Source organism: Carassius gibelio, chromosome B24 (assembly GCF_023724105.1).
Source record: "Carassius gibelio isolate Cgi1373 ecotype wild population from Czech Republic chromosome B24, carGib1.2-hapl.c, whole genome shotgun sequence".
NCBI classification, from domain to species: Eukaryota; Metazoa; Chordata; class Actinopteri; order Cypriniformes; family Cyprinidae; genus Carassius; species Carassius gibelio.
Genome location: NC_068419.1, coordinates 15,800,305 through 15,819,225, shown reverse-complemented (window position 1 = coordinate 15,819,225; position 18,921 = coordinate 15,800,305). Strand labels below are relative to the sequence as shown.

At 36.6% G+C, this 18,921-nt stretch overlaps 1 protein-coding gene across 1 annotated transcript in view; it reads left to right on the top strand.

Moving 5' to 3' along the window:
* The window catches only part of gli3 (GLI family zinc finger 3), a 214,904-nt gene extending 200,518 nt beyond the window's left edge, over window positions 1-14,386 (top strand). Inside the window, exons 9-13 of the mRNA XM_052596680.1 lie at window positions 5,129-5,278; window positions 5,432-5,596; window positions 6,019-6,312; window positions 8,802-9,195; window positions 10,501-14,386. Coding sequence (XP_052452640.1) covers window positions 5,129-5,278; window positions 5,432-5,596; window positions 6,019-6,312; window positions 8,802-9,195; window positions 10,501-12,773 — 3,276 coding nt within the window. The 3' untranslated portion in view covers window positions 12,774-14,386. The remainder of the gene's footprint in view (window positions 1-5,128; window positions 5,279-5,431; window positions 5,597-6,018; window positions 6,313-8,801; window positions 9,196-10,500) is intronic.
* Window positions 14,387-18,921: the final 4,535 nt, after the last annotated feature.

Genomic DNA, 18,921 nt, shown 5'->3' with positions numbered 1-18,921 from the left:
TGACACAGAACAATTTCAGTGTTAAAATGCTTCTTCTGGATCTTATGATTCTAAACAGAACTGGTTCAACATATAAAGACCCTTTAAAGAACCATCTTTTTTTAGAGAGTGGATGCCAGATGTTGACCTCATCTGCTTAGTTTGCATGAAAATGTGTTTTTCTTTAAAACCTTCATCTCTTCACAAATCCTTCACTGTGTGTGTGTGAGAGAAAGAGAGAGAGAGAGAGAGAGAGAGAGAGAGACAATAAAAAAGTTACTTGAAAATGAAAATGAGAAGGACCTAAGCAGAGGCAGCATGTTGAGATAAAAATAAGAAGAAACCCAACAGGAAACTGAAGGCTTGAGGGAAAGAAAAATGGCAAATGAAAGAGAAAGAGAAGGAAGTATCGGGTTTGGTTAAGCCAGAGATGATAGTATCAACAAGAGGGTTCAAAAAAGGTTCTAGGCTGCAGTTGGAAAGCTCTGGCATTAGAGATGCTTTTACTAAACTTTCAGTATCTTTCACCACAAATGCATCCCCCACTGCTGCTCCACCCCTCCCGAAGCCTTAGATTGAAAGTTGCCACAGTAGCACAACTGTCAGCACTTGTCATGGCAAGGCCATAGGCCTATAGTGATGGGAAGTGACTGGGTTTTATTTGAAATCCCGTTTAAATCAGACACTGAGACTCACAACCATGCACACAGTGGACTGAGCATACTGAGCAGATGGGGTTTAGAGAAAGAGAAGAAAGGGATAACAAATAAGAAAGAATATTGGTGTGAGGAAAAGCAGGGGTTTGTAAACAAACAAAAAAAATCTAAGTAAAAATATAAAAGAAAGAAAGGATCATACAGATGTCTGATTGGCTTCATGTGAAACAAAACCAAAAAAAAAGTTTTAACAATTACTTATCACAAACATTCAAACACAAACACTCAATTATAGAAATGTTTTCCAATAAAATAAAAGTAACAGAAAGTTAGTATTCAGAACTAAATATAAATCCCATGAAGCTCATTTCAGCTATATAAAAGTATATTGATCCATTTTTTTGTCATAATTGGTATTGTATCTTACAATTGTGACCTTTATGTTATAATTATGATTCAGTATGTCATGATTTTGCCTTTTTTTTATCCCATAAATATGACTATGTTATAATTTCAGATTTTTATGTCATATTTATATTAAAGCATTTTTATTTTATTTTTTATTATGTGGCAGAAATTAGTTTTTTTTATACAAACTGTATGTAAAGCCACACTGGAGATAAAGACAGGCTCATGTAGATGTCTGATTTGGTTCTTCTCATTTTAAACAGGCACTTTAACCACTTTAACCTTATACACCCTCCTTAGTGCAAACCCTAGTTTTATAATGTTGTATACATTCCATAAGTTAAAATATTACATAGATATTATTAATGTGTAAAAGTGTGCTGTGGGTAAGAGGTTGATGGCCAGTTGTTTAGGACTCAATTTTGTGATCCTGATGCTCTCTAGTGGCACAATAATGCCATTGCATATTTCACTGTAAAAACTAAAGGTTCCTGGAGGCACCTTTTAGGGTTCTTCACTTCGCCACACCGGCAGAACCCTCTGAAGAGCCTCTAGGCACCGCTCTAAACGGGGGTGGTTCTCTGAGGAACTTTATTAGGATGGCCAGGAACCTCCTACGGTGCTTCAAGGCACCATTTTCCTAATTTCAGTTTTTTAATATTCACCCAACCAAACCAACCAACCCCAATAACCCCCACCCCCCAAAAAACGGATACATTTTCTTGCTATTGACATTTTTAATGATTTTAGAAAACAAACTGAAAAAATAAAACAAATGCATATAAAACATTGTTTATTGATAAACAACTATAATATCCATAATCACCTAAAATAGTCAATACTGCATATCACAATCTCATTCATGGAAATATCAGTGTTAATACTGCTATAAACAACAACAAAAAACACCTTGGTAAAATTCTAAACAAATAAATGTGACTCAATTATCTTAGAACTTTAAAAAACATTCCATGTACCTAAAACAATGATACAATGATTGAAATTAATAAATTAAATTACATTTTAGATACAATGCAATTAATAGTAACATTTTCTTTCTTGTTCTAAATAGTGGTAAGTTATTGGGAGAAATCACACAGGACATTTTAAGAAATTGATAAGCCTCAAGATAGCTGTATTTAGCTTAATAAACCTGTTTCTCAGCAGCGCAAGTTGTTACTAGTTGGGTAAACTTCGAGAGCAGTGATTGGGAGAGTATCACAAATATATTTTTGCATTCTCATTTACTCAAATAGCAAAATAAAAACTCTAAAGATAGCATTTTCACAACTTTCAATCAAGGGAAAAAACTGACAGAGACTGACTACAGCAGTCAGAAGAGAGAACTATGTCAAATTAAGCATCCCTCCCAAAGACTCAATTTTTTTCTGTAATTTGATACAAATGTGATATAATACAAAGTATAGTGTTATAAATGCACATCAAAAATCAGAATATTAAAAAAATTGTGAGGATTGACGATGCTGATGGCCGCTGAAACACATCATCTTGTGAAAATGGTCCATGATCTCCTCCTGAATGGCCAACAGATACAGCAGAAAAACAGTGTGCTTTAGTGTACTTTTAATTTCTTTTCTGTATAATGTTGAACAGAACATAGGCACTCATATAGTAAGGTGAACTCATGTCGGCAGGTTCATCAGCAAGTAGCTCCTCACCATCAGGAAAGTCTGCAGTGCTGCTCTCACCGAATGGGTCTCCTGTTATTACCACAGCTGTTCTGAGATTATGTGTAGGCTGTTCATTGAAAAAAAAAGAGTGATTTACATACAATTAAATAACAAAATATTTACATTTATTCATTTAGCACAGGTATTTTTTTAATTATCTTAAAAATGAGGAACACCACAGGATTTTTTTTTTTTTTTCATATTAGTGCATTGATTAATGGTTGTGGTCTAATTAAGTGCACAATGTGTGTATAATGTGTTTGTGTGTACACTACATATGTATACACACATGGAAAACTCATACTTACCTCATCATATACAGTCCAGGACAGCATGATCATCATGTTACAGGAAGGGCAATGTTAGAATTACTCTGAGAAAAAAAAAACTGTTAATAAACTATAAATTATTGAATGTTTTAGAATGGTTTCTGGTGTGTGTCTGCAACTGTTCACTTATTTACACACCTGCAAAAGATGGGGTATGTCAGCAGCTGTCCACTGCCTCACAGGTGTCCACTACAGAGCCACATTTTTGTATTAACTGCAGAATAAAAAAAGAACATATGGGTAGTTTTTTATTTTTTTTTAATTCAGTTCAGTGTAACAGTGTATACAGTCATCTATAATTTTGAATTAGACAAAGCTGAAACACCCTTTCAGTTATTTCAATGTCAAATAAATAATTAAATACTTACATAGTGCTGCTCTGTGAACCCTTTGAGATTTTTAGAGAAGTCATACTTGATTTTCTGAGGAGAGAAAATTATCAAAACCAGTTTTATGTACCTTATGTGAAAATGACTCGAAAAATAGGCTAATAGCCTAACGTTACATGTAACGTTACATTAACATGGATGTGTAACTATTTAACAAACGTAAACGACAACAATAATTTAGAAGAGTTAAAGAAAAGAGTTACAATGAATAAACGTAAACATCATGTGTAAACCTAACTAATAATTATTGTTTGTGACCTTGTGTTTGTAGTCCCCATTTTGTCCTACAAAGTAACTTTAACGCTACTTTAGACTCGTAAGCATCATGGCTATTAAATTAATGGTTAAAACAAACATTTAAAAAAAAACATACAGTTTAATTTGTTAGTGTAGGAATTAGTATACAAATAATAAATCTTTGTATTTATTTTGGAGCCTTTTCTTTGAGGAAAGGAGCCTTTACTTCTAGTTCTTTGTATTTGAAATCGCTCTTGCACGCACACGCGCGCGCGCGCAAACAGCAGGAGCGCGAGGACGCCAAGCCTCATGCATTCTTTTCTTATTGACAACAGCTTAACAATTATTTCTGAATAATTTAAACTTATTTCATTAGGGAAATAAAAAAAATCTAAATATTACTCTTGTACTGATTGTTATAATTAGAGTATTTTTGAATTAAATTAATGCGTTGAGTCATGTTTAGTTAAATAATATTTTTAATGTTTGCTTTAAAGTTTCAAGGTAAACTATCCACCTTCAAATGATTTAACATTTAGCCTATTTCAATAAAACTATTATTAGTTATTGCAGTATTTAAGTTTAAGTCTGGAGGAAATTAATAAATAATAATAACAAACATGGTGTGGCCACTGCCTGTTTGCTTGTACTGTATATATTCCCTATTGCTGTGAACAGTGTTTTCAGAAATAATTGTAAAATTTTAGTTGTATATACTGGCTGTTTGGAAGATTTTGTATCTCCTTTTGTTATTTATTTATTTATTTATTTATTTATTTATTTATTTATATTTTGAAAGAACAAGTGTGAAGATTTGTACAACCATTTAGGTTTTTTTTTTTTTTTTTACATGGAAAGTGCCACAAAAGTCAATGTTCCATCACATTCCTGAAAAGTAAATATTAATAATAATAATAACAATAATCAGTCAAATTTCATTTTTTGTCACATCTCTGGGTTCTTCCAGATGCTGGCTTTTACAAGTGAGATCTTCCAGGAACCACTTTAATGTTAACAGAGCTTACAGTGACCCTTTTTTAAAATGTGAGTTCCTCCAGGAACCTCCAGAGCACTTTGAGGTCTCAGTGTAATGAAAGGGTGACTCCAGAACCTCAGAACTGGGAACAAAGTGCTTCAAGGATCCCATGAGTTCCTACACGAACTGCAAAGACTATAATGGTCCCTCCAGGAACCTTATTATGAGAAAAAGAGCTTTGAGGCACTTAAAATACATTTTAAGGTTCCTGGAGTACTCAAAAGGATTCCTGAGGCACCTTTAGTTTTCACTTACAAAATAGAGGAGTTAGTAGATGCAGACTCATATTTAGAAATGTACAACTCTTTGTTAATGTAGATGGAAACAAAATATTTTCATTTGAACGTAATATAGCATGACAAATGTCTTGAACATGAACTTTGACCTTCTCCTCCTCTCACAGCACATAAATAATGATCACATCCATGGAGAAAAGAAGGAGTTTGTCTGTCGTTGGGAGGAATGTTCAAGAGAGCAGAAACCTTTTAAGGCCCAGTACATGCTGGTAGTGCACATGCGCAGACATACAGGAGAAAAGCCTCATAAATGCACGGTGAGAATTATATTAAATACTTTTTTTTTTCAGACATTCATTTCAGTATGTAGGGCAACTTTTGATGTGGGCTTACTTGAGAAGCTACCTGCATAAACAGGCTTGTTCTGTCCAGAACAAATCAGTGTAACTGTGTGTTCTTTTCTCTCAAAGTTTGAAGGCTGTTCAAAGGCCTATTCCAGACTGGAGAACCTGAAGACACATTTGCGTTCACACACAGGAGAGAAACCTTATGTGTGTGAACATGAAGGCTGCAACAAAGCCTTTTCCAATGCATCAGACCGAGCCAAACACCAGAATCGCACACACTCCAATGAGGTAATTCACACACATGAACGTGCTACAAGGTATTTTCCTTCTAACACTCTTAGGTTTGGACAAGTAATTAAAGTCAAAATAAAAAAACAATTATTGCATATTATTGCAACAGAAAAATTAAGTAAATTAATAAAAACAGTGCCTTTAGTAAAGTATACTTTTCTTCCAAAATGTGATGATTTGCTCCTACTTTAGAAAATTGCATTTTGGCTGACATGAACGAGCTGTTTTGATTTCAGCCCTTTCAACTTCAAATTACATCATATCCTGATTTTATTGTTGATTTTTTTTTTTTTTTAAATACGTCAAATGTTTTAAATGGGTTGCAATTACCAATTATGTCCAATTACCAATTATTAAAAAAGTTAGCAGACATTTATTTATATAACATTCCAATGCTCCCTCCGCTTTGTTTCTCTCAGAAACCATATGTGTGTAAAATCCCTGGTTGCACTAAACGATACACTGATCCCAGCTCTTTACGGAAACATGTTAAGACTGTACATGGTCCTGAAGCACATGTAACCAAGAAACAGCGTGGGGACACATACCCCCGTCCCCCACCTCAGCCCCGAGAACCTGAAGGTAATGAACAAGGTCAGTCACCTGGACAACTGCCTCTCAGAGCGATCACTGACCAAAAGGAGTATAACCATCCTACCTTGAAACAGGACGAATGTCTACAAGTCAAGTCAATCAAAACAGAGAAGCCCATGGTAAGCGTCCTTCCATGCTGAAAAAAAAATTAAATAAAAATAAAAAAAATTAATGGTAGTGTGCTATGCTAAAGTTTCAACTCCATAAATAACTAACCTTTAAAAAAAAACTAACCTCTTATATCTTTTGTCTCACTAATGTTTACCCTTCCTTACTTGGTTTCATAACTGCTCAGCTAATACTTGCTTATAGCCAGCTACCTTTAGCCATGCATATTCAAATTAATAACTGAATCTTTTTTGTCCATCACCACATGCATTTCTTTTCCTATCTTACTAAGGACAGTGGGTGATCAGGTGAGAATGTTGATATCATTATAGGTCTGATCTTTTCCTTTATTACTGCTCATTCTCTCCTTTCAATTCTGGGCCATCTCGAACAATTATTCAGGTCAACAGCATCATGTCATCTCTTACATTATTATTTGTAATGTTGTTTTATTTGTAGCATGGTGCATACCTTGTTGTCACAATATTGTTGCCTATGGTCATATGATTATCAGTATGTATATGGTCATATGGTCATATTATATCAGCTTACATGATAAAGCTACTTTTAGTTACTATATGAGTATGTGACTCTGCAGTTTGGTTTTAAATCAGTGAGCTGTGCCTGCACCTGTGGTTCCATTGTGTTCTGGTTCATTCTTTAGATAAATGTTGAGAAAACGGCTCACTGTAATCACAAAGTAAAATACAAGCTTCCTTGCATGACTTCTAACAAGACAGCTCATTCTTTAGCAGCCATTATTAATTTGCAACACAGACAACAACCCCAGGACCCAGCAACTCTAACAGGTGATCCCTGTCCATGTGGTCTGTTTTCTTACATTGGGGCAAACAAGTTTACCTCTACTTCCACTGTTGGTTATTTACTTCTGGTAAAACCGGTTTCTCACACTTCTGTGATTCACTTTAGCTTGCATTCTGTGCAAAAGCGGAGGCAAACTTTATTCAAAGGATGTTTTTTTTATGTAGACAGCAAAAAACATTTGGCATAAAAATCTGTTAAAAGTGTTTAAAAGAAAAAGACACTGTTAAAAGACATTAACTACATAAACTCTTACAGAGATTCACTGTCCTACAGTGTTTAGCTACAAATCTAATCAATCCCCTGAACCAGATAATCAAGGTCTTCAAGATAGTTTGAAAATTACAGGTAGGACAATGGGGTTCCAGTATGAAAAAAGATGGGTAGCAAAATTCATTTTGAAATGTTATATGCAATATTTAAAATCGTAATGTATTTCTGTATTTAAATGTAATTAATTCAATAAATTAAATTTCAATTATATAATTAACATTTTCCATTTTCTACACTGGTTTTAAAATGTAAATTAAAAACATATGTTAATGCATTATAAGCTGCAAAATTAAAATTAAATTGTAATACCCAAATTGATTAGATAAGTTTAACTTGTCCAAGCGAAAACTGTAGTAAAATTATGATAATTGTAGCAAAATGCAGTGTGAATTTAAAATGCATTCTGAGTGTGCAGCAAAAAGGTAGTAAAATGCTGATTTAAATGTCTTTTTTTTTTCTTAAATGCATTGACACTTACACTTTCAATCAGATGTTTTAATTGCATTTTCATTAAATATCCCATGATAATGTAGTTTAAAGCTTAAAGATAATTGTAGTTTAATTATGAAGTTTTCCTTTCACTTTGGAATGTTACAGTCTGTTTGTGAATAGATAAGATCCCTTATGTTGCAAAGACTAAGTCTCAGACCCAAAGAGATATTCTATTTAAAATTTAAGACTCGTCCACGGGCTCCTAAAATGCTTCATTTAAACATGCCCCCACATATCTACGTCAGTGTGTGGAAATATTTGCATAACGTACAGTAAATGTACACACAAAGAAATAAGGTGTAACTGTGATTCTTGCTGTAGTGTTGTTGCCGCCTCCAGCCCAACGTGAAACGCTTTAAGTGTAAGTGTCAATGCATTTTAGAAAAGTAGAGACATTTAAATCACCATTTTTGCTACCATTTTAACATTTACACTATAACTAATATGGTTTCATTTTAATTTTGCAACTTATACAGCATTAAAATATGTTTTTAATTGAAATATTAAAACTAGTGTAGGAAATGGCAAATGTAAATGATATAATTGAATTTTCATTTTCATTTTGCACTAAATGTTGCAAATATATACGGGAAAAGGTCAATTTACATAAAGAAATACATTGTAATTTTACATATTGCATTGTCATTTTGCATATAACATTTCAAAATGAATTTTGCTACCCCACTTCCATATTCCAGGTGTAGGGTTGCAGACCTCAGTTCTATTAGGTGTTATTACATGCCTGAATATGATAAATTTTATCAACATGGTATTTCACTCTTTTCGTTGCATTCATCCATTTCACTTGTAAAATGAGCCAGAAGATCAGGATTTTATTTATTTATTTTTATTTATTTATTGATAAATTAAATACAATATAAAATATATGGTCTCTCTTTTCTTCCTCTCTTAGACGTCTCAGCCAAGCACTGGCGGTCAGTCTTCATGCAGCAGTGACCAGTCCATCGGCGGCCCCCATATCGGCCGTGGAGTCCAGCTTACTGTGAACAGCATTGGGCTTGCAGGGGAGGAGGCAGTGACTGAGGAAAATGAAGAGAAGGAGGAGGAAGGAGAGGGAGAGGAGGAGGAACTTACCCCCATTATGGACTCTACAGTATCTACTGGAACAACCACGGTGGCAACACTAGCTTTGCAGACTCGTCGAAGTGTAGGACGGCCCCTACGCTGGATGGAGCATGTTAAGATGGAGAGGTTAAGGCAGGTGAATGGAGCTGTGCCTAAGCTAGGACATATGTCCCCAACACTGCCCACTAAAGGCCAGACCCTGCCTGCCCTCACAGGAAAGGGTAAGTCTGAGGGTGTACATACACATAGGCAATCTGAATCATACCCAAGCACATTTGGCCCCCAAAAAGTCCAATTCATTTACCTAGTGTTCCCTGGCCCACTTTAAGAGGTGGGCGCTAACAATGCCAAGACACAAGATATCAATTATACAGCTTTTCCATTTATCAAACACCTCTTAAAGTTGCAGTAGGTAACTTTTGTAAAAATATATTTTTTACATATTTGTTAAACCTGTCATTATGTACTGACAGTAGAATATGAGACAGATAATCCGTGAAAAAATCAAGCTCCTCTGGCTCCTCCCAGTGGTCCTATTGCCATTTGCAGAAATTAATCTGCTCCCGGTAAGAAACAACCAATCAGAGCTGCGGTCCGTAACTTTGTTTGTGTTCAAAATGTAGAAAAATTTATATAATAAGCGAGTACACCATGAATCCATTTTCCAAACTGTGTTTTTAGCTTGTCCTGAATCACTAAGGTGCACCTATAATAAGTGTTTATATTCGGACTATTTTAGATTGCTTCGGGGGTACCGCGGCGGAGTAACCCAGTACCTTTGTGATTCTTCATAGACATAAACAGAGAGAAGTAGTTCCGGCTACGATGTTCTTCCGCAAGACGCAAGCAGTTCTGTTTATTAACCGCTAGAGCGTCAAAAGTTACCTACCGCAACTTTAATAAATCTATCAGCAAAGATTTTTTAAACAACATATTATGCATGTGAGGGGACCGTTTGTCACCACACCCCAAATGACTCAAAATAATAAGACACAGAGTTAACATTACTTATGTATTCTCTTCTGCTGAGTGAGAGTGCTGTTCTCCAAAACAGTTGCTTCATAAAGACATGCTCAGGCCCGGAACATTAAAGTGCAATATGAATGCAGCAGGGGAGTGGGCAGAGGGTAAAATCATGTTTTGGCATGGTACAATATTTCTGTGCCTAGTGCAAGTACATCCTTACTTTCAGAGCTTTCGCAGTATACTGAAATTTACACATTTAAAAGGTTAGGTCACCCAAAAATGAAAATTAAGTCATCATTTAATCAACTTTAGTTTATTTAAGTGCTGTGTAGATTCCTTTTTCTGACCATAAAATGAGAAATCAGGACAATTTTGAAAAAAAATCATGATTAATAAAAGATAAAACAAAATACAATCCATGTACTTTATTTCTTGATTTTCCATTTTTCATTTACAGTTTCATTTCTGGATTAACTTTCCCATTAATGTCTAATTATGACTATAATTACATCGTAATAATAACATTAACCTCATCTAATAAGAGTATTTCTCATTATTAGGTTCATGCCTTGGTAGGAGTAGTTCTGCGGGGGTTCCCCAGCCTCCTCCACGTATTGAGCCATCCAACACAGAGCTGACAGTGTTCAATTTGCTACCTGAGCGGCGGGACAGCAGTGGCAGCAACACCAGCTCGGCCTACCTGAGCAGTAGTCGTCGATCCTCTGGCATCTCCCCCTGCTTCTCCAGCCGCCGTTCTAGCCAGGCCTCGCAGTCTGAGCACAACCATCATCGTCATATTCACAATCTCAGTGCCACTGACTCTTATGACCCTATCTCTACTGATGCCTCACGACGCTCCAGTGAAGATAGCCAGAGTGGAGGTGTAGGAAGTTCAGGTGGAATGGTGTACAGTGGAAGTGAAGGTATTGGAGGAAGTGGTATGGGGACAAGAGGTGTTCTCAACCTCACTCCAGCTCAACACTTTTACCTGAAGGCCAAGTATGCCGCTGCTACAGGTGGGCCTCCTCCCACACCCTTGCCAAACATGGAGCACATGAGCCTAAAGGCTCGTCTGGCTTTGATGGAAGATAAACAGAACTTGAGCCAACTTACACTACCACCACTGGTCAGGCCACGTCGCTGTAGTGATGGTATGCACAACTTACATGGCAGTGAAGCAGTGTATCGACGTAGGGGATTGTATCCTGTAGAAGGTACAGGGAATAGTGATAGAAGAGCCAGTGACCCTGTGCACGCAAGGGATACTAGTGCTTTTGGTTTGCCACAGTTACAGCGTTTCAGCAGTTTAAACAACATGAATTCATTACCCCATATTGCTGGTAATCATTATTTAGATGGAGAAAATAACAATCTGCGCTTCCAGAACTACATCTTTCAGAGAAGTCTACTCTCGCCTTGCCCTCCCAGCATAATGGAGCAATCGGCACTTGAGGACTTGGCAATGAACCAAGATGGTCTTCTGTTACATGTTGATGAAGACATTCTTCCAGATGACTTGGTGCAGTATCTTCATTCCCAAAGTCAAGAATCTGATCACAACCAAGACAACCAAAGCAGTGATTCCAGTCCTCATAGATCCAGTTTTGATCAGGTTACTGTAGATGTCCAGAACTTCCTCAACCCACAACAGCAACAGGAGGAGACAGAAGGTGAAAACACTAGTAAAGATACAATGCCTATCCAGTGGAATGAAGTGACCTCTGGTAGTGCTGATGTTTCTCCTCCCAGGCAGCAGTCTCAGTGCAGAAAATGGTCAGACCAGAGTGGCATAGTGAGCAACGCCTTTGGTCATATTGGAAACATGGTTGTGCAGCCACAACTGCATACAGAGTTCATGGATCAACACTCAACTCTTTGTAGAGATGGTGTTGAACACATGGCAGGTATGAACTACAGATGCATACATCCAGAGCAGCGTCAACAAATTGCAAAGCCATCCCAACAAATGCCAAGGAACAATTTAGGCATTAAGAATGAGTCTTCTTTAAACTCCAAACTTGAATCAAGGCCCAACAACTTTGGTCGACCAGACTTCTCTCATATCTCTCTGGGCCCCTTCCTTCCTAGCTGTACCCAGCAGACAACTATATCCCAAAATAGCTTCAAGCAAAACCTTTTGTTGCAAAGACCAACTAACTGCAGCTTGACTCCAGCAACACTACTGCCGAACCAGGCCCAACATCCTATGACTCACCCATCTGTCAATAGTGACCATACAGGCTTATATCACACACAACTCTACTTCATTCAACAAGTTAACAATGGTCATAATGCACATTCATGCCATCAGCAAAGCTTGAGGAATGGAAATGGAACCAACTGCTCTCATGCAAATCAGGTTTCAGGACTTAAGCTTGAGGTAGATTACCTTCAAACCAACACTTCCTCTTGTATCCAGCAACAAAAGCCTGTGTTTATTGCTGAGTCCTTTGACACATCAGAGTCCAAAACTTCGTCTTCTCGTGATACAGGACAGTCATGTTTAATGGAGTCCTTGACAGCTGAGACAGAAACACCTTCTGAGAACCTTCTGTCCCCTGGCGTTGATAAAGTGACCAGTACAGTAGAAGAAAGCCTAGGTGTCTTAGATAATGTTGGTTTAGATATTTGTTCCATCCTTGAGGATGGTTATGAGCAGGGTAGTGTGGTTTCTGACATAATCAGTCCTGTTTTTTTCCAGGGTCTGTATAGAACGTCCTCTCAGCAGACTACTCCATTTCATCCAGGCACTAACAACATGGCTATTGGTGACATGAGCTCCCTCCTCACCACCCTCGCAGAAGAGAGCAAATTTCTGGCTATTATGCAGTAATCTGTGCAGCCCCCCTCCAAAAAATTGTTACACTATTATAGATAAGACAAATTTGACAGACTTTTGTATGTAATGTAAAGATGTGGGATGAGAAAGAAAGTTATTGCTTTACATTTATTAAAATAGTTTATTAGGTGATGTTGACAAAGAGTTAGTACACAATCTTAAATCTGTCTTATCTTCCTAGAGTCAGTGACCAATAAATCCATTCCATTTCTGGAATGGAGGCTATTTTAAAAGCCCTTCTTTCATATAGTTATGTGATGATGACAGATAGAGACACTGATCTTCTTTTCATCACATTGAATCAGTATTCTCTGTGTTGTTGTTGATATATTTTTGTTTTGTTGTACATTGTAGCTACAAGTGCATGATCATTATCGTATGAAGTGTACACCGTGTTAACTAAACTGAGTAGGTTAACTAATTGTATTATGTATCTTTGTTGTTGAGTGAATTGCATACTACAAAAATGGTGTATAAATATGCACAACTGTCATCAGGTCAAGACAGAGTGGAATATCACGCTTAACAGACCCAAGTGTCATATTTTGATTATTCCGTCTTTTAAGTGTCTTATATCAGAGATGTTACAGTGATTATAATATAAGTCTTACCTAATTTTGTTGACCAATTTTTCCCAACCTGTCAGTTGTTTAGGGACCAGTTGTGTAAGGTTATGTGAAAAGTGTAGCGCAAAATGCTAGAGCTGTTCACTTAATATCTTGAGTATGTTGACTGTATCCTTGTAAATAAATGTTAATATTTTTCTTCATTTTTTTTTATATTGCAAAAATTTAAATTTTGCATTGTTTTGACCATATTGTTAATGACTGGTGTTGCTGTTAAGCAATGCATTACATGACAAAAAAAAAGGCATTGTGGTCATTTTAGTCAATCTCAGTATGTTGCTTATTGCACAAGGTTTTTTTTATATTTTTGCCAAAAATGTGTTTAAACCAATGGTATCAATTAATGTTTAAATTGATATAAATATACCAGTTATTGTATTTGTTATCTTAATTACAACAGTCAGTTTTGTGCTGTTTTTGTCACAGCAGTGCAGTGAATCTGTACTGAGATCTCATTTATGCCATGGCTTTTTAGATTAACCTGTCTTTGCTTATCCATTAAAAAAATTCTACCTTCCTTGTGCCTGAATAAGGAAATTTATAAAAACCTAGACACAACAAGCACCACTACAGGAGCTAAGAGACTTTTAGTAGTTTTAAAAATATCCTGCAGTTTCTGTCTACATATGTATAGTTTTTAAAAGGTGTACTCTCGTAATTAGGTTCTGTTTGTTTTTGTATAGTTATCTAAACATTTTTTGTAGTTGTGTATCAGCATCTTTGTTTTGTTTTGAACACAGAAGTGGTATGACCTATTCCTCTTAAAAAGGACTAGAGGCTTTTAGCCTAAGGTATGTGCCTTATTAATGCTTGTTCATTGAGACACTGCCATTTTCTTCTTCTTCTTTTTCTTGTGTTTCTTTTTTTAAGGAATTAAAGAGAAAAAAAAATGTGTATGGTTATAATCCTGTGACTTCACGTTACATGGAACTCTACATTCTTTTGACTGGGCATTGAGGAATGTGATGTGTAAATAATGTTAGTTGCTTTGTTGTTGTTTTTAATAGTCATTACATTTGTTTTAATGCTTGTGAATACACATTCTTTCTGTAGACTGTAGTTAATAGTTTAGGTGGCATCAGGGGCCAGAATTAGTGTAAATACCCTACTCTATTAAAGGGGTCATATGATGCGATTTCATAGAGTGTTACAAGGTGTTCGTGAATATATAAGATCCCTTAAGTTGCAAATACTAAAGTCTCAAACACAAAGAGATGTAAAAAAAAAAAATGTAGACTTGTCCACTGCCTCCTAAAATGGCTCATTTAAACACTAGGATGACCACCCTTAAAGCCGCTTAAAGCCCAATTCATGCTTCCCACAAATTGAGACTGTGTCACGCATAATCAATGCTTGCTCAAAAAAAGTTGGTGGCTCTATATCCTCGTGCTCCAGGCACCCAAACGAACATTACTTGACAGCACGCTACTGTTGCCACACCCACCCCAGTTGAACTGCTGACTAGGTTGTTATCAACGTTTTCGTTGTTGTCATGACAGCGCACATACATGCATATCAGACACACTGGGAAGAAACTTTTAGATGCACGCTTTCCAATTCGGAAAATGGAGAAAGTGAAGCACCGCCATCATCAATTAAAAAAGAGAAAGTGTGTCCTGTTTCAAACTTTTTTTTTTTCATGCGCCTGCATTTACTAACAAGCAAGTTCACCATCCTTCCTCCCCCTTCTCGTTCAGTTTTTTTTTTAACTGTTCCTGTGGTGTTGAGCAACTACAATTCATTTTAATCCTATAATTTTATATTATAATTTATTTAAAGTGAATAAATTGTAATGAAAAATAAATAAAATAGCTAAAGTAAATCGTAAGTGGAAGTGCATCTGTCAATTCTGTCATGAGCATACATCAGCAATTACACATGTTTAGGGGAATAGGGCATTATTAATATACCATGTAAGGTGGTATGTGCTAGAAATGGGTAAACCTTAAGTGAGTCTGCCTGTGGGGTGGGGGCACCACCGCGCAAGGCAGTGTCCCACATTGTCCCTCAGAAACATACCCCTTGTCCCCCCTTGGGCTTATTAGCAGGTGGTCACCCTATTAAACACTGACGCCATGATGTGGAGACGCTGTTTCATTGTGAATGCGAAATTATTTTGCCTTCCAAAAGAGAACACAACTAGAAATCAGTTCAACCCATATATTAAGATGTGTGCTGCTCATTTCATGGTTTCCTGATCATGGTGCACTGTTTCCTGATCCTGGGAAAGAAGACTACAATGCTGGCTGAATGTAAGTATTTTTACATATGTAAATTATTTGCCACTGATGATTCAAATGCAAGTTTTGAGCAGTGTAGAGTCAAGCTTGTTGTTTGTAATTTCTGCGATCACAAATGAAGACATGGTTTTATGTTTATGTGGCGCGATGCAACGCAACGCGTAAAAGGGAAGTTTAAGTTATTATAATCTGTAATTATGTCCCCACTGGATGCAACAAATGGCTCGTTTGTAATGGGTATTATTGTTTTTGTCTTGTTGCGCCGATGTTCTGACCAGGACATGCATCACAGTATGGTAAGGGGCATAACATTTCTGTCGCATGCCAATCACAATGCATGGGATAGCTGGCCAATCAGAGCACACCTTGCTTTTCAAACCGATGAGCTTTGAAAAAACAACACGTTTCAGAAAGGCGGGGCATAGAGAAGAAACAATAATGTACAGCATGTGGAAAATAATGAGTTTTTTTTTTTTTTTTTTTAACCTTATACCACATTTAATTACACCAAATACACAAAATAATGTTATTTTTAGCAACATCATATGACCCCTTTAAGCAGGAATCTGTGTGCCCTGTCTTACATTCAAACAGGTGATTAAAATAGAATCTTAGACTGGGAACAAAGACTGTATGCTCTTTTTATAACAGATTAAAACAAACTTTTGTATGGTTTTAATTAAAAAAAAAAGTTAATAAATAAATAAATGCAATAGTTGTCTTTGCTGGTGAAAATTAGCTTTTGATGTACTGTATAAGAAGAGGAAGTTACAGCAAAATACAATCTCAGTAGGATATACTAAACAGTGCTTTAATGCAACATATACAATCATTTTATCTGTGCAAAATTTAATCTGGCGGTTTATAATACAATACTATTTTCTATGCTCTGAGCTCTGAGTTAATGCTTAAGATCAGTTCTAACATATTAATTTGCTGTGCAATATATAAGCTATATGATTCTGGAGAGACTAATACCTAAGAAAATTTATGAAACATTCTTATTTAAATACATCACAAGGAAACACAATCTTGGACTGATACAGAGGAAATGTAAAATCATGTTGCGATATTTTGAATAGTTTAACTGCATTTTTTTTTTTACCACTGGTAAATAAATCGAGCACAGCATTAGTTTAGTCAGGCCACAGAGGCAAGGCTGTGAACAGCTGATGCGGTCAGCTGTCAAATCGCTCCAATCATCACCTCTCTCCTATTAGACACGGGACATATATATGTGGTACTATTGCTCAGTAAGTATGCTAAATGGCTCGCAAGGCTCAAAACTGCTCACGAGAGCCATTAATCAGATGGCGAATCCATCTCCACAGGAAGCGTTAAATCAGGTTTTGGCAGGATTCCCATAGTGTATCTCACCAGATTTCAGTCGTGAACTTAAGCGAATTCGCCGTGTTGTTTGTCAAGCAAAGGACAGAGTTGATATGAGCGAGCTCGTTAGAGTGTACTAATACGACCTAATCACAACTTTACACGAGATCTGCTCCCTGCTGGAAGAAGCTATATATTCAACAAAATGAAAGCATCCACGAACAACTGGAAAATTCAACTTTAATTAATCTCTGGAGGTCTTCACGAAGCTAAGCAAAGTTATTTAATTTTTACTGCCTAGTGCTATTTGGCGAACATCAGTGCTTAATTTTTAAATTGCGAGGTGCCGGAACAAAGCGGGGTAATGGATCCGCAGTGGTGGACAGTAATGGAGTAGCTTTACTTCGTTACTGTACTTAATTACAAATGTACGTTACTGTGCATTTTTCAAGTATCTGTACTTTACTGGAGTAGTTTTATTTTGAGTAACTTTTACTTTTACTTCGCTACATTCCAAAGCATAAGATCGTACTTTTAACTTCACTACATTTCAGAATGAGCTTTATTGCCAGGTATGTTCCCACATACGAGGAATTTGTTTTCGTGACAGAAGCTCCGCAGTGCAACATAATGACAGTGACAGAACAAAAAACACAAAATGGAATAAAAAATATACAAATAGGTAGGTAAGGAATGACAATATACAAATTGACAATGTATGGCAGGTATATTACAATGAGCATTATATGTACAGCTATATTATATGCAAAAAATTTAAGTGTACGCTAAGTATGTGTATAAATAAGTGTATGTATATATATATATAAATAGTGTAGTGTGTTCCACAGTTTTTATCAATTGTTCATTAGATGGATTGCCTGAGGGAAGAAACTGTTCCTGTGTCTGGTCGTTCTGGTGCTCAGTGCTCTGTAGCGTCGGCCAGATAGCAACAGTTCAAAGAGAGAGTGTGCTAGATGTGAGGGGTACAGAGTGTTTTTGCCAGCCCTTTTGCTCACTCTGGATAAGTACAGTTCTTGAATAGAAGGGAGGGTGGTACCGATGATTCGCTCAGCAGTCCGGATTACCCTCTGTAGTCTTCTAAGGTCAGATTTAGAAGCTGAGCTGAACCAGACAGTTACTGAAGTGCAGAGGATGGATTCAATGATGGTGGAGTAGAACTGTTTCAGCAGCTCCTGTGGCAGGTTAAACTTCCTCAGCTGGTGAAGGAAGTACAACCTCTGCAGGGCCTTTTTCACAATGGAGTCAATGTGAATGTCCCTCTTCAGGTCCTGAGAGATAGTGGTGCCCAGGAACCTGAATGACTCCACTCCAGTCATAGTGCTGTTCATGATGGTGAGTGGGGGGAGTGCAGGGGGATTTCTTCTGAATTCCACGATCATCTCCACTGTTTTGAGTGTGTTAAGCTCTAGGTTGTTGAGAGTGCACCAGAGAGCCAGCTCTTTAACCCTCTGGAGTCTAAGGATATTTTTGGGGCCTGGAGAAGTTTTGTCATGCCCTGACATTTGTGCTTTTTTCAGTTTCTTATAAATATCTAAATGGGTAAAGTCTAATATCACTGTAATCAGCACAAACTGGGCTATAATAATATGTGAAATGCATGTTTGTACATGATTGTGTTTTTGAGAAAAAAATATATTATGCGTGGTTAGTGAAAAACTAAAAATGTTAAAACACTTGAAAAGGCCATAAAACACATAAATAATAATGGTTCCCGGGATTGGAGCTTGTAGCCTAGTATTTTTCTTTCTAAATTATGTGAAAATCATCTTGTTTACTCACTCACAGAAAACAATATATTGATTTAAATTTTCTAACACACTTTTTGTTGGTAAAAGTCATATGTTAGTAGGCGTCAACTACCATGAATATCATTGTGATTTACACCTGAGAAGACAAAGGCCTGCATAATGAGCTGCAGAATGAGCC